This window comes from Urocitellus parryii, chromosome 4 (assembly GCF_045843805.1).
Source record: "Urocitellus parryii isolate mUroPar1 chromosome 4, mUroPar1.hap1, whole genome shotgun sequence".
Taxonomy (NCBI): domain Eukaryota; kingdom Metazoa; phylum Chordata; class Mammalia; order Rodentia; family Sciuridae; genus Urocitellus; species Urocitellus parryii.
This window is the reverse complement of record NC_135534.1, coordinates 6,928,333-6,941,032: the sequence shown is the minus strand read 5'-3', so window position 1 is coordinate 6,941,032 and position 12,700 is coordinate 6,928,333. Positions and strand designations below refer to the sequence as shown.

Sequence of the window (12,700 nt, the reverse complement as noted above, 5' to 3'; positions counted from 1 at the left end):
TTACTCAGAAGTGGCCAGTCTCCCAGCTCCTCGGCAGATAGGCTCACGGAGATAAGTGCCACTCAGAGGTGGTGGCGGACACCAGAGATGGCTGGGTGGGGTTGCCAAGAAGGCTGTGGCCTTGCGCGGTGGGGTTGATGGCTATGAGGGTCTTTCCCACCAGCTCAGAGGCTTCTGCCCCAGGTGATGCTTCTGGCCCCTTCTAGCTACTCCTCTGCTGCTTGGGTCCCGCAGCCTCTGGCTCTTGAAGGTTCCCCCTGACCTAACCCTCTCCTCCCTCAACAGTTGTCTCTGACTCTTCCCCACTGTCCCTGGGGCTGGCTCTGGCTTCCACATCCTCATCTCCCTGCACCCTCTTCTCCTCATTCTGGCTACCTGACACTGGCTGCCCACTGCCTGCCTCCTCTGCTGCAGTCCCTGGGGTCCCAGGCCGCTCTGCCCGGCGGTAGACCAGATAGCCATCTGTGGGAAGCTTGTGGGCCAGGGCTCCAGGCTGCAGGCGGTGGTAGTTCTGCTCCTTGTACAAGAATAGGCCAAAAGCCTCTGGCTGGCTGACTCGAAACTTAGTGGCACAGAGCTGGTTCAGGGTGGCAATTGAGGCCCCAGGAGGCACAGCTAGAGTCTTGGAGGTACAACCGCTGCCAGGATCCTGGTAGGCTACTCGAAGGAGGTGCTGTGCAGGAAAAGAAGCAAAAACAAGCACTCAGCGCTCTCTGGTGAGTATGTGGCTCCAGAGAAGGCTACACAGGGACGGGGCGGGTGGTATGTACCCAGTGGTGGAACCAGTTGGCAGAAGCTTTGTAAACAATGAGAGGGGTTTGGGGCAGGGGGAGTGTGGCTGAGCTAGTAGGTCGTGGCTGCAGGTGCAAGGCCAGCCCAGCAGAGTCTCATGAGTCTAAAGGGACACTCAGATAGAGCTTACATTGTGCTCTAAGCATTTATCCTGCACCAACACACTTCAATCCTCATGGTAGCCCTGGGGACCCATTTTACAGAAGAGAAAATTGAGACACAAAGAATAACTTGTCCAAGCCCCCAAAACCAAGAAATGGTGGAACTGGGATGAACCCAGGACTTGGCTAGAGTCTGTACTCACAAGCAAGACTGGAAAGAGTGAAGGATGGGGCAGTGGACAGCTCTAGGGATACCCAGGCCAGAGCCCAGGTGGATTCAAGACCTGAAGCCTGATGACAAAGGAAGGAGAGCCCTGGCTGGGGCTGGGTGTCTCTTTTCTTTCTACGTCAGTCTCAGTTTCTTCATTTGTAAAGTGGGGATAATAATGGTCCCATTTCAGTGTTTCTGTGAAGATCCAGGGAGGCTGCCTGGAGCACTCAGTCCAGTGCTGGGCACAGGGGACCCCTCCCTCAAAGGCTGGCTTTGACATTCAGGTAGGGCGCTGCTCCTATTGCAGTGTGATGTAGGACTAGAGGGGACTGGGTGCTGTCACAGTTGCTCTGGGCTCACGGGTTTCATGTGGACCCTGTGGCAGGCCTCTTACCTGGAAGTGGAGGGTGGAAGGCAGGCGGCGCTGCTCCCAGAGGCTCAGGGAGCGCTGCAGCTCCTGGGAGGGGTTGAGGGGGAGGGTGTGGGCCTGGCCTAGGCTGCTCAGCAGGGTCAGACTGGCCGACAGGCTGGTCAGGTAGTAGCCACCTGGGACACAAGGGGGCAGAGTGTAGCTCAGGCTGGGCATGGGGTGACCTTCTCCCTGGCCCTGCTTCCCAGGGCCCATATAACAGCTAAGGCCCCTTAGCCCTGCGCCCACTGAAAGGGCAGGTAGGGCCCTCACCCTCTCCAGTGAGCAGAGCTGGCTCCAGCAGCTCCGACATGTACTCGGCTTCTAGCAGGAGGTCAGGAAGGTCACACTGGGCCAAGACAAGGCTCAGCAGAGGCAGGAATTCATCTGCGCCTGCGCCCTCCCCTGTGGGGACGTAGGAAGAAGAAACTTAGGATAGAGTCCTCTCCTTCTCTTAGATAGTGACCCCTCCCCTTAGCGCACCAGCCCCTAGAAAATGGGGTGTTCTATCAACCATAAGGAGGGTTGCAGGGTGCTCTCCTCTGTGGGTCTCAGTTTCACCATCTGAGATGGGAGGGTCAGGTTCTTCTCCCCTGTTGTGCTGCTCTCCTGGGGGGCCTGCTTCAGAGGGGGGGGCAGGACAGGGCAAGGCAGTGAGGGGGCCATACCCACGTGGGTCCTCAGGGCCGTGTAGAGCAACTTGCAGGCCTGCAAGAGCCGCTTCACCTGGGCACTGGGTGAGTAGGTGCGGAGCAGCTGCAGCAGCTTCTGGCGCACCTGCTCGGTCTCCGCTGGGGAGGGCAGGCTCAGGTGGGACGCGAAGGCTCCAGGGCCTTGCACTCGGGCCACGCGGAGGCCCTCAGCCAGGCGGCCAAGGGAGCCATCTGCAGAAAACCGGCGCCGCAGGCGGGCTGCCAGGATGGGCCGGAGAGGCTTGAGCACAGAGCGATGCAGGGACTTCTCCAGGATGTGTTCTGCGGGAGGAGGGGCAGGGGTCAGGGGGGAAGGGACAGAATTGTGGGGGAGCAGGAAGAGCAGGAGGCAGGGGGTGGAATTCACTTGAATGTTGCCCAGACAAGGGTGCTCAGCAAGCAGCAGAACAGTTATCAGAGAGCCAGGTGGCACAGGGCGAGGAGGGGCGGTGGGGAAGGACTGGAGTTCTGAAGAGCTGGGGCTAAACTTGAGGCCAGGCTGGGGCCTTACCCAGCCTCTCTGGCGGTAGCAGCTTCTCAGGGCCCAGCTCTGCGCTCAGCATGGCCCGGGCCCGGCTCAGTGCCTGGCGGATGCCCTGCAGCTCTTGGGGCTCTGGGCTGGCCTGCACCTGGGTCAGTAGGTCCTGCACCAACTGGCCCACAGCTGTGTGTCTGTCCTGCATCAACACTGCAGCTGCTCGGCCCACCTGCCGCTCCGGAGCCAGCAGGGAGCAGAAAGCAGTGCTCATGGACCGGAGCAGAGGCCTGCGGCGGCCAAGGCCAGGGGATGTCATGGGACTCCCCCTGAACCCAGCTGGCCCCTCTTCCTCAGAGCTGCTGGGAGAGCCACAGTCCACCTCCTGGAGGGAGGGCAGGAGTGGGAGGACATGGCTGGTGCCTCCAGGCACACGGTACCCCACTGAGCTCTCCCTTCTCAGAAGCCGCCCAGGGGGCAGCCTTTCTGTGTGACTGGGGTCGGCCCCTGGCAGCACAGGGACTGGGGGAGGTGGCACAGCAGGTGGTGACAGGGGACTAGAGGTCTCTGTGGACACCCGCACTTTGAAGCTCCTCTTGAATCTCTCTCGCTTGGTGGGGCCCAGGTCTCCTGGGAACAGGGGGTTGAAGAAGCAGAGGGCAGCGCCAGTGCCCTGGTCCAGCTCCTGAGGGGATCGGGCCTTCAGCCTGGGCAGGGGTGGGCCTTCAAGTGGGCCCTGCGGAGCTTTGGTGTTGAGAGAGGAGCTCCAGAACTCTAGGGACCAGAAACCAATGGGGTCTCAGAGAAGGCTCGGGAGGGTGCCCACCAAGGAAAGGCACAGGCAGGCTGTGGCTCTGGTGCCCTCCCTTCCCCTTCTGGCCTCAGCTTGTCCATCTGTGCAACAGGTGCAGGGAGCCCTTACCAATGCCCAGATGGGAGATAGCCTCCAGCTCCTTGTGGGTGGCTGCCTGGTATATGGCTCTGGGGAGCCGGAGCGGGAGGAGAAGAATGTCTCTGAGGCCAGAGAGGGGGGCAGAGTCAGGTGGAGGAATCTTACAGTGGGGTGGGGAGGACAGGCTGTCCGGGGAGCAGGGTCTGTGGGCCGACTCACCGGGTGTGGCAGTAGGCACAGATGAGCTGAACAAGGTCAGGGAACATGAGATCCGAGCCCTCCAAGGAGACGCCTGGGGGATGAGAGAAGTGAGACCAGAGAAGGGTCCATGCCCCCATCTCCAGCCCCTTCCTGCCGGGCTGTCCCTCTTACCCTCAGAGCTCTCCTGGATGTAGTGGCTGGAGACGAAAGAGGGGCCACTGGCCTCTGGTAGCCGCACACACAGAGTCTGGCACTGGCGAGTGTTCGATTTCCGCACCAGGAATGTCTGTGAGTGGACAGTCACGTGGCTCAAGACCTCAGTGTTCAGCCCCGCTTTCCCGTCTCCGCTGGCCAGTCCCTACACTCACCCCTGGGGGCTCGGTCCTCAGCACATGCAGTGCAGCTGCTGCATTGGCCCGCAGCTGTAGCCACACGGGTCGGGTGAGCAGCAGGCGCTCCCGCAGGCTCACAGTGCGCGCCGACTGCTGGGGTCCACCTGTCTGCCCCCGGCTGGTGTCTGGTATGTCGTACAGCGGGTCCTGGGCTGGCCTGGAGGTGGGCACCCAGACCTGAGCAGGAGGCGGGGAGGAGGGCTTTGCCCATCCCTTTCCCCTCGGGGGTTCCCACCTCCCCTCCAGATCCCTCCCTGCCCCACCTGGCTGTCCCTCCAACTCCACTAACTTTTCTCTCTCCAGGTGCCCGGGAGTGAAGCTCCGGCAGGGGTCTCTGAGAGGATGTGTTCCTGGCTGCCCAGCGTCTTCCATGGCTGGGAGCTCCTTTGGCTTCTCTGGGACTCAGGAAGAGAATCCAGCCCCCAAGGCACAGGCGCGCACATTCCCGGTGGTGAGTAACACTTCCTGAGGGCGGTTCGCCCTGTCACACCCCAACCATTAACTCTTGTGTGTCCACTCTGCCTGGCCCCATTCCTCCTGGCCAGTGACAGCTCGCTCACTGTTCTAGTCCCAGGTTCAAGAAGCAAGGATCCCTTCCATGCCAGCGGCACTCTGGGAGCCCCAGCTGCAGGGCACCACCTCTGCACAGTGCTTCCTGCAGTCTGCCAGCCTCCTCACCCAGCGCAGCTGGGTGGGGAGGGGTTAAGCACGACTGGCTCAGTCCCCATAGGCACAAGCCTCGCCTTTGGGTCACCTTAAGTCTGTGGTCAGTTGCTCATCTGTCCCTGCCTTGTGGGTCAGCCTTGTGGGAGAGCACCCCCTACTGGTCACACATGACTCATTCCTGAGTCTAACTTGGGTTTTGGGATTTCAGGTTGCCATGGAGAAAGGATGCTGTGTCTCCATGGAAACCAACCCCTTTGCTTAACTGAGGTTCTGGGGGTGGTTCTGACACTCTGTGCTAACCAGGGGGAGTGTGGCTGTGAGGTCGACAGCACATGGTGCTGCTGCTGGCTGCCTCCCACGAACAGGCCCTGCCAGCCTGCCTTGCCAATCTGCCAAGCAACTGGGGCAGGTGCAGACATGACCTGGTCTCTAAGCACGTGTACCAGTCCCTTCCCCACCAGGGGCTGCGTGCTTCTCATGCTCTGCCTTGAGCCACATGTGGCTTCTGACTCCAGGCCTGCCTTCCTCCCCCAGCCTGTACCCCAGACTCCAAAGGCCCCAGAAGAAAGTCTGTCTCAGGTGCTCCCCAGGGAAGCCCTGATTTCCTTGCAAGGTAAATCATACACACAGGTCACACTAGAGTCCCAGCAAAGGTTTTAATTCTAGTCTTCAAAATCTGGGAGGCAGACACCAGGAATAGCCCTGAGAAAACCTGGGAAGCCTGGCTATCACCTCCAGCTCCAGCCAGAATGGACAGGCCCCCAACATATAATGATATGTCAGCCCCTTGTCTGGCTCAGTTCCATGCCAAGGGCCAAGCTCCCTGGCTCAGTGGAGAGGTCGGCAGGAGGGGTATTGCTTTGGCTTAGGAAGGCCTGTCGTCTTGGCTGGAGGACAGAGGAGGTTTATCTTCAGGAGGGAGAGGTGGTCAGAGATGGAGACAACAGTCTTGCCTGGCCAGGTCAGCTCTGGGGCCACAGCTGTGCAGGCTCTGAGGAGGGCAGAGTGGGGCCCAGCAGTAACACTGGAGAGTGGTCTGTGCAGCCCCAGGAGCTTGTCTGCCTGTCTGCTGGAAAATGTGAATCCTGGGTGTGATGCCAGCTGCTCCGAGGGACCCTTGGCTGTGAACAGCAGAGTCATGGTCCTGGGGGTTGTGGGAAGGGGAAAATCACTGAGAGGAAGTTAAACTGCAAAGGAGGCGGCCACTTCTTTCAGGATACTGGGTGCCTCTCTCTGGGAGCCCTCATACAAGGGGCTTTGGCCCACCCTGGCCCATCTAGGCTGGGGCCTCCAATCCACCTCGCTCCATCAACCCAGAGACTCCCCATCCTGGTTCCTGCTACACACACTTCTCAGTCCTAGATCAGGCCACTGATTGACACAGCCAATGTCTTCTCTCTGGCTCTTTTGCTGGAGGCAGGTGTGGGGACAGGATGGGAAGGGGAAACAGGACACCCTGAGGTTCTTACCATCTGCTTTTCTCTTCTGAGGTGACACTGCTGCTCTGGCCTGGGTAGTAAGAAAAGCCTCCCTCAGAGCCCGCCTCCAGCTTGGCAAGCCCCCCCCTCCATAAAGGCCTCTGAGGGGTGGGGGCTGCACAGAGCAGGGGGAGCAGGACACCCTTTCTAGGCAAAGTCTGGAGGTCTCCTGTCAGAGGCACAGCCAGTCCTATGGCCTTCCCTTCCTCCCTCCCTCCTTTTCTTCCATGGAGTTGCCTGGAACAAGGGGCTGACAGGGTGCACATCCCTCTCTTCAGAGCAGCCTGGACTAAGACCATGAGCTGCTGCAATGTCAGGGCACCTGGGCTGAGGCAGGGGGTGCCCAGAGAACTTCTCAGATACCAGATACCGGCACCTAAGTGGGGGACCTGTGCCGCAGGCCCTGTCAGAGGCAGCATGGGAACTCAAGCAGGAGTGGATACATCTTTTTTTGGCACTGGGGATTGAACTCAGGGGTACTTGACTACTGAGCCCCAGCCCTGGCTGGCCCTATTTTGTATTTTATTTAGAGACAGGGTCTCACTGAGTGCTTTGAGTTTCCCTTTTTGCTGAGGCTGGCTTTGAACTTGAGATCCTCCTGCCTCAGCCTCCCAAATTGTTGGGATTACAGGTGTAAGCCACCATCCCCAGCTGGGACCCACCTTTTTGATAGCCGTCCAGTCCTCGAGAATATCAATCTCCTGCAGCATGTACACGATATAAGGGCCTGTGACAGGGTCAAGGAAGCTGGACAGCTGCTGGAGGGGACAGGTGATGGGGGCTGTGCTGGGGAGGCCAGAGGTGGTAGTGCCACCTATACAATGCTCAGGATAAGAGGTGTGTGGACAGTACTGAGGGGACCCTGCTCCTTCTTTTCTATCTGGCCATGTCACCAACTGGCTCCTCGTTGGACCTCTTCCCCCACCTAAAGGCAAATTCTGGCCTCTTCCATCCTGAAAGTACACTCCTGTGGTCCCCTCTCACCTGTGCTCTACACAGGAGGTCTCTGCACATTCAGCCCCCGATGGCTCCCCGGGAAGTCACTACCTTCCAGGTCCCTCCCTCCCTGTCTCCATCACCACAAGGCAAAGGCTCTGGCTGCACGGGAAGGGGCACTCAGCTCATCGCTGCTGCCTGAGCAGGTGGGTGGAAGACACAGCAAGCTCCAGCCTGGGGTTCCTGCCTGAGGAGGGGTGAAGCAGCAAGTTCCCTCTGGGATATGGGCACCTAGAGACAGGACGTGGTCGCAAAAACGCCACAAGCACAGGGAGACCAGAAGCTTCACAGAAGAGGCAGCCTGTGCAATGACACTAAGAAGGCAGGGACAGGCATAACCTCCGAGTGGGAGGCAGCAGGGCTGGGGCAGGAAAGCCCAGACTACTGGGGCCCACACTTGGCATGTAGAGAGCGCCAGGGGCTCAAAGGCTCATCCTCACTCAGAAGTTATGGGCAGTCACTGAGGTGAGCTTTCTATTTCTCTAGGGTCCATATAGGCAGGGAATACCCAGTATTCCCTACGAAGTTCCTGGACTGGCCTGGGCACGATCACATGACACTGAACCATCTATGTATCTAGTCCCACTGTCTCTCATGTCCCCTCCAGTCCCCTTTCCGGAATCTGGAGCCTGCCTGCCATTCTGTCCAGTTTTAGGCCACCTTGGGTGGAAGGATACCAGAGACGAGAGGTGCTTTCTTCCTCTTGCTGGGTGGCAGCGAGTCCCAGGTCTTTGAGCCACCTTTGGCGTGCAGTTTGTCATCCCACCATTCTGTGCCCGCAGACCCAGAGTCAGGATCAGGGTGAAGGTCCCTAGGCCACTTCCACCCCTGTGGCCTCTGTGTCCCCCCATGGGCCAGCCCGGCCTCCCCATCCTTCCCCATCACCACCCAAGGACTTAACCCTGGGCTTGGGGCTAGGATCCCCTTAGGGCTGCTTAGGTCCTGACTGAACAATGGTGGGGCTTGGGGAAGAAGCCACGGCCCTTCAGTGAGCCTCAGTTAACTATGTATTTAGTAGAGAGCACAACGAAGACAACTCTCACCTCTTCAAGACCCCTATGAACACAGGTGCCATGGATGTGGAGGGGACTGTGGCCACTGTATATGTTGGCATGTCAGTTACAACTCCCCATTTTGGAAAGGGGTAAAGGGGGCCCACTCTGCCTGAGCCACCACTATGCCAGACACTGGGCTATGCCCTTCCAGGCCTGGTCTCACTCACGCCCAAGACGCAGGCCCTCAGACCCTCCCTTGTGCAGCCAGGAAAGCTGAGGTCCGGAGGGGTGGGCACTGGCAGAGCTGGGCCCCGCCCTCACCAGAACTGATGTCCAGACTCTGGCGGTCCTCCTCCAGCCTCTGGATCCGCTCCTGCAGCTCCCCCTGCAGCGTGTCATAGAGCAGGAGCCTCTCGCTCTGGAAAAGGCACAGCTGCTCAACCAGGTGGAACCAGGTGGCCCAGTTAGGCCCTTGGCCTTGCCCATCGTCCACTGGCAGACAGTCGGCTCACCTCCAGGTGCTGTCTGGCCCCCTGAAGCTCACACTCGTACTTATTCCTGATCACGTCCAGGCAGAAGCCCTTGTAGATCCCTGTAGAAGGAGGGAGACAGGCTCTGCTTGGCTACTAGAACAAGGTGAGGCAGGGCAGGGTCGAGAGCAGAGGGGGACGGAAAGCTGTGGGTTCCAGGAGGGGAACAGCACAGGATGACCACAGACCTGCCACCTGAATGCGAATCTTGAGGCTCCGCTGCAACCCCCCAAGAGGTTCTGTGTATTCAGGGGCTCTCTCAGCCCCCACCTCCTCAAGCCGCAACCGTAGCTGACTCAGCCGCTCTCGGAACAACCTGGGAGGTGAAAGGCAGCTGAGTACCACTGGCTCCTCCCATGGGCACCATCACTCTCGGGCAAACACTGCTCCCCACAGGCCGCTTGCTGGGTGCTTGTTACTCTGGACGTCAGCATCAGCCCCACTAGCTCCTCACCCCCAGGTGCATCAGCCCAGCCGGAGGTGAGCCCATACTCACTTCTCCTTTAGCTCTGAGAACTGCTTCTCCAGGTCCAGCATCTCATTGACGCACTCACTGCGACGCCGCTCATAGTCCTCGTCATCCATCTCTGGGAAAGAGGCCAGTCAGGGCCGGCTCTGGAGGGGTGGGCGGCTACTCCTGTGTGCACAAGTGCACCTGTGTGTGGGGGCTCACCTGAGCTCTCCTCCTCAGACTCGGTCTGGCTGCCGCTGTGCTCCTCCTCACTCTCTTCTTCCTCCCCATTCATCTCAGTGGCGGAATCGCCCTCTGCTTCCATCTCTTCTGTGTCTTTACTCGGAGGCTGGACAGGCATCTGGGCTCTGGAAGCAGGAGGAAGTGAAGCATCACTCACTAGTGCCTATAGCTCAGAGCAGCACAGAGGCAAGCAGGGAGTCGAGCTCCACTGACCCCCAAGGGAGACATGGGTGGGGAGCAGTGACTGGCTCTACCACATGAGCATTACACTGGGTGGCATTTGTACCTTTTGCAGGAGACTGAAAATCCTCTTGCCCTTGGATGTTGAGGACAACCCCAATTATAATACTGGCGAAGGGTGTGATCCATTTAGGGGAGAGGCCCACGGCAGGTTTCCCACTGCTGAGACTCCCAAACCTTCTGACTGGAGCTTTCAAGGCCCTTCATGGACTGAACTTGAACTACCAATCCAGTTCCTTCACCTCATCTAATGGCCAGTTCTCACACTCCCACTTCTCTCCCTCCCACTGCCCATATAGTTCCTCTGTCTATGACTCCCTCAGCTGCTTTCTCTTCCTGATAACACTCTACAATCTTTTGTCTTTTGCTGGTCTCTGGGTCAAATCCCATCTCTCGTTTCCTCTGGGACCTCAGTGCTCCCCTGTGTCTTCAGTTTCTGGCAGATACTTTGTCTCCCAAAGTTCACCTGCAGGAAACTTAATCCCCAATGCAAGAGTGCTGAGAGACCTTCCCGAAGGAAAGATTCCTTAGTCTCCAGAATCCTACGAAATAAATCTCTGTTCTTTAAAAATGACCCTGTCTCAGGTATTACTGTTTTCTTTTTTTCCTTTTTTACATGTGTGGCAGTGCTGGACATTGAACACAGGACCTTGTTTTTGCTAAGCAAAAGCTCTACCACTGAGCCACATCACCAGTCCTCAGGTATTGTTATAGCAGCACAAAACAGACCAAGATGGCAGGATCCTTCCCATAGAATTTCTGATGTGCTCAGGTATACTCTACCATTAAGAAAAAGCAGAGGGGTTTAGGGGTGTAACTAAGTGGAAGAGTCTTTGCAGTATGCACGGAGCCCTGGGCTCCATCTCTAACACTGCAAACAAACGCTAACCCTTAACCTTAACCACACCAACTTAACCACTGCATCATCCATTTCATAGCTATATATTTCCAGGCATATGCATACTTGCTCTTCCTACTTTATCTCTCACTCCTTTGATCTGTTTCTATACCCATTGCTCTCACTGAAACTGACCCTGTAGAGTTAACCAATGAGCCCTTTTGGCTAATGCCAATATTGTTCAGTGGTTATCTATGTTGACCTTTCAGGAACCCTGACAAGCATTCCTTCTTTTACTCATTCATCTAGTATTTACTGAGCACCTAAGATATTTTAGGTACCATCAGCTACTGTAGTAGTACAACTCTGACACACTTTTTGACCTCAAGAAGCTTACGAGTTCCTGTGAGAGGGGGCAAAGGAACAGTAACTACAGTATGAGGAGCGTTTAACACTGGGGTGTATAGGAGGGGTATCTAGCCAGAATCTGGAGCTTGCTATAGCCAGGGCTTCCAGAGGAAAACAGAACAGATAGGGTAGGGTATTGTGCTGACAGAGAGGGAACATTCCAGCAGAGTGAGTAGCAAATGCAAAGACCCAGAAATGAGAGAAGGGTTGGGAGGTACAACTAGGCTCTGAACCTCAAGACCTGGGCTACAGAGATTCAATCATCAGCATATACAAAGTTCCTCAGTCCACAGGAGGATGCAACCAGCAAGGCAGAAAGAATGTGGGGAGTGAGAAGGGACCTGTGATAAAATCCTCAGGATCAGCAGAGAAGGAAAAACCAAAAATCATGGAATATTTCAAAAGGAAGGTGCAGTGATAGTGCCCAATGCTGCCAAGAGATGGCCTAAGAACTAAACATTCCTCTCCACAGATCATTTCTGCCACCCAGGGCCTTCTATTTCAGTGTGATGTTCTTCCAACTTCTCTGGTGGCTGCTCTGTAAGCCTTTAGAATGATGTAGACACCACTGCCTCCAGGAAGCCTTCGTGTTTACTTCTCCTATTTGTCCATGCTGAAGTCTCTCTCCAGTGAATGTGGGAGCCCTGCGAGGTCACGAGCTCCTGTGCTCCTTCCTAGCGCAGTACTGGCTCACTTAACCACTGGATAATTTTCAAAAACAAAGTAACCATAAAATAAACTTTTGCAGGCAGGGATTAGTTTTTACTTCTTGGAAGCCCCGGTGCCTGTAGTGGTAGCTAATGTTTCTTGACACCAAGTCAAGCAGTGCTTAGTGCCTGGCCTCGAGAGAATTCAGTCACATTCCTCAATAATTTCGCCAAGGTTCTGAACCTGACCTGAAAATCTCGGTTCTCCAAACCTGATTCATTTTTACGCTTCAGTTCCTAACGCTGGCAATTCCTCTTCACCATTAACTGTATGTAAATTGTGTCAGTACTGTCTCTTTCAGAAGCATCTCTCCCTTCCAGCTTATTGTGATTATAAATGTGTTAAATTAAGTCGCAACCCCCTCCCCACCCCGCACCACCTCCTTAACCCGGGTGCAAAAGGGATGGAAAAGCACACCGTAAAGCGTGGCGAACAGCAGTTTCCAGACAGTAAGCTCCTCGAGGGCACGCCCCCGGAGAAGACGGACCCCTCCCCACAATCGCAGAGCCACCTCAAGACACTCCTCCGGGAGCCTGTCGCCCCGTTCTACCCTCAGATGCGCCGGCGCGGGCCAGAGAATAGCTAGGGGGCTCTTCCGCCGCTGGCTTCGGCCCCACGGCCCCGCGCGCGTCAGGCCGGTTAAGTCTCTGCTTAGGCTCCAGAGGAGGAAATGGTACCGTCTCGGACCGACTGAACAGAGAGGCCAAACCAGGCACCGGGCAAGGCGATACGCACCGCGGGGACTGGGGCCTCCGGCCTCACTTCCGAGGCTCCCTGAAACGTGCCCGAACTTGCCGGTACTGGCCGTAGCCGCCGGGCTCCCGGAAGCGCAGCGCAGACCCCTCTTCTTCAGGAGGCGGGGCCTGCCGGCGCTTCCGTGTGAGTCATCAGGAGGCGCCCGCCGGGGGAGCTCACAATTGGACCGCTGGGGCCGAGGCATGCTGGGATACCGCGGGCCAGTCTCCATAGCAACCCGCCGACA

The 12,700-nt window shown here is 57.2% G+C and overlaps 2 protein-coding genes across 3 annotated transcripts; both read right to left on the bottom strand.

The window, feature by feature from the left end:
• Positions 1 to 4,578, bottom strand: Rin1 (Ras and Rab interactor 1). Its single transcript, XM_026396572.2, has 10 exons — positions 4,455 to 4,578; positions 4,142 to 4,322; positions 3,945 to 4,059; positions 3,792 to 3,864; positions 3,603 to 3,694; positions 2,717 to 3,454; positions 2,182 to 2,487; positions 1,787 to 1,918; positions 1,499 to 1,650; positions 1 to 673 (listed from the first exon to the last, which is right to left on the bottom strand). Exons 1-10 carry the CDS (start codon positions 4,535 to 4,537, stop codon positions 263 to 265), a joined length of 2,283 nt encoding a protein of 760 aa, XP_026252357.2. The 5' UTR covers positions 4,538 to 4,578; the 3' UTR covers positions 1 to 262.
• Positions 4,579 to 5,837: 1,259 nt separating this feature from the next.
• On the bottom strand, positions 5,838 to 12,584 carry Brms1 (BRMS1 transcriptional repressor and anoikis regulator). Of its 2 annotated transcripts, none has more exons than XM_026396510.2 (10): positions 12,454 to 12,584; positions 9,504 to 9,649; positions 9,327 to 9,417; positions 9,019 to 9,146; positions 8,813 to 8,892; positions 8,622 to 8,733; positions 7,983 to 8,075; positions 6,972 to 7,036; positions 6,301 to 6,340; positions 5,838 to 5,975 (listed from the first exon to the last, which is right to left on the bottom strand). In XM_026396510.2, the coding sequence occupies exons 2-10, from the start codon at positions 9,640 to 9,642 to the stop codon at positions 5,968 to 5,970; spliced, it is 756 nt and encodes a 251-aa protein (XP_026252295.2). In that variant the 5' UTR covers positions 9,643 to 9,649; positions 12,454 to 12,584; the 3' UTR covers positions 5,838 to 5,967. The 2 variants fall into 2 exon arrangements, with proteins under 2 accessions (XP_026252295.2, XP_026252296.2); XM_026396511.2 differs by having other exon boundaries at positions 8,622 to 8,718.
• Between the last annotated feature and the right edge of the window lie 116 nt (positions 12,585 to 12,700).

What these genes read in the sequence shown, in the direction of transcription:
- Brms1 (XM_026396510.2), bottom strand. Translation starts at nt 9,642, where the DNA reads ATGCCTGTCCAGCCTCCGAGTAAAGACACAGAAGAGATGGAAGCAGAG. An exon ending in TTCTCAGAGCTAAAGGAGAA is followed by an intron (nt 9,147 to 9,326) that starts GTGAGTATGGGC and finishes TTCACCTCCCAG; the next exon opens with GTTGTTCCGAGAGCGGCTGA. An exon ending in GAAAGCACCTCTCGTCTCTG is followed by an intron (nt 7,037 to 7,982) that starts GTATCCTTCCAC and finishes ACCCTGTCACAG; the next exon opens with GCCCTTATATCGTGTACATG.
- Rin1 (XM_026396572.2), bottom strand. Translation starts at nt 4,537, where the DNA reads ATGGAAGACGCTGGGCAGCCAGGAACACATCCTCTCAGAGACCCCTGC. An exon ending in TGAGGACCGAGCCCCCAGGG is followed by an intron (nt 4,060 to 4,141) that starts GTGAGTGTAGGG and finishes GTCCACTCACAG; the next exon opens with ACATTCCTGGTGCGGAAATC. An exon ending in GCTACCGCCAGAGAGGCTGG is followed by an intron (nt 2,488 to 2,716) that starts GTAAGGCCCCAG and finishes CTCCTCCCGCAG; the next exon opens with AACACATCCTGGAGAAGTCC.